Source organism: Guillardia theta (assembly GCF_000315625.1).
Source record: "Guillardia theta CCMP2712 unplaced genomic scaffold GUITHscaffold_21, whole genome shotgun sequence".
NCBI lineage: Eukaryota > Cryptophyceae > Pyrenomonadales > Geminigeraceae > Guillardia > Guillardia theta.
Genome location: NW_005434653.1, coordinates 220175 through 221938, shown reverse-complemented (window position 1 = coordinate 221938; position 1764 = coordinate 220175). Strand labels below are relative to the sequence as shown.

General features: G+C 57.7%; 1 protein-coding gene across 1 annotated transcript; it reads right to left on the bottom strand.

Moving 5' to 3' along the window:
- Positions 1-265: 265 nt before the first annotated feature.
- Positions 266-1561, bottom strand: GUITHDRAFT_136617 (hypothetical protein; the record flags this gene model as incomplete). Its single annotated transcript, XM_005835414.1, has 1 exon — positions 266-1561. The coding sequence occupies one exon, from the start codon at positions 1559-1561 to the stop codon at positions 266-268; it is 1296 nt and encodes a 431-aa protein (XP_005835471.1).
- Positions 1562-1764: the final 203 nt, after the last annotated feature.

The following is a 1764-nucleotide window of genomic DNA, read 5'->3' as shown; positions in this document are numbered from 1 at the left end:
CGGAGGGGAGAGACGGGGGCGGGAGAGTTGACCGGTCCAGACAAAAGAGGAAGGACGAACACGCAAGACATCGGGGAGAAGGAGGAGGATGAAGATGAGGATGAGGAGGAGAAGGATGATGATGATGATGATGATGATGATGATGATGATGATGATGATGAGGATGAGGAGGAGGAGGAGGAGGAGGGGGAGGGAATTTCGTCTTACTTTGAGCTTGGCAAGGAGGTCATCAGTAACCTCAACGAACGTTGAAGTTCCTTCAACTTCATCTACCTGACCAGCAGGTCAGCCCAGCAGCCGCCACACAGCATGTGAGGGCGACGTTGCGAAGAACGAGTGCGTCGGTAGCAGACAGTATCATCCTCTCCTCTCCTCCGACCTCCATCCTCTTCCCGATTATGTTCGCCCCCGAGGTTGAGAAGAGGGCAGTGACACACATCTTCTCCGACAGCTGCTCCTGCTGCTCAGCGTCGGGTACCGCCGCCTCCAGCCCCAGCAGCTTAAGCTTGCTCACGGTTCGAGCGAGAGTCGCGTCGTCGATGGAGGAGACGGTGTTCTCAATAAACAGCACCTGCCAGCTCTTGTCGAACAGCACGATCTTCCCGCTGTCAACCTCCAGCTCCTCCTCCAGCTGCTTCTCTGACAGGCTCGACAGGTCATGGATCGATCCGATCCCAAACTTCATCTTGAGCAGAGGCAGCACAGCAGCCGTCTCCTCCCCCAGCCCCTCGAACATCTTCCTCAGGCCCTCTCCCTCCTGCTCCAGCTTCACATTCTTAGACAGCAGGGATCGCTCCGTCGGCACTTGCGGCATCTTCAGCATAAGCATCGCCATCATCTCCGGCACCAGCGTCTTCAACTCCGACGGTTTGCTGCTCGTGTGCCGCCCGGTTAGCCGGAACAGCGCCGCCATGGTCTCTCGCACCGAGTGCTCTCCTGCCTTCCTCTCCTTGAAGAGCAGGTCCCCTTTCTCCCCGTTGTCCCACAGCCTCGCGCTATTGGTGCTCTTGTGACATGGCGGCTGCCCGACCTTGGCGACCTCCCCATGTGCGAAGTTGTCCAGCCCGAAGGAGGAGAACTTGGAGCCTGTCTTGTCCTGCAGGAGGATCAGGAGGACTCGCTTCAGCCCCTTGAGCTTCTCTGCAAGCGCGTACTCGTACTCCAGCAGCATCACGTCCTCGCTCCTGTGCGCATCGTAAATCCTCCTCAGCCCGTCCTCCGACACGACCAGCAGCACGTTCTTCGCGGGCCCCAGCCCGAGCTGGACCCGCTGCTGCCACGTGTGGCCGTCGGGGAGGAAGACGGAGACGCTCTCGTCCTCGCTCCTCTTCTCCTTCTGCAGCACGCTTGCGATCTTCGAGGCAACATCCCAGTCAGAGTACCCGTAGGGATCCTTCTCGCGGTACGAGATGTAGAAGTCAACGCTGCCCGGTGCCGCCCCCACATCCTCGGCAGGAGCAAAGGACGAGCCCGTCTTGTCCTCCTCTCCGCTCTTCTCCGTCTTCTCCTCATCTCCGACCTTCCCCTTCTGATCGCTTTCAGGATCCCCCGCCTCCTCCATGCTTCACAGGAGGCTTGTCGCAACTTGCTGCATACAAGAATGAGTTTGCAGGAAGAGACCGAGTAACACGAGCAAAACCACAACTGATTCTATGAGTATCCAATGAAAAAATCTGTTCTTGTTCACACCATCTCCCATCTCTTCTCTCCCTCCCACCTTCACCCTACCCTACCTCGTTTATCCTCTCCCTGATATATTTTCCT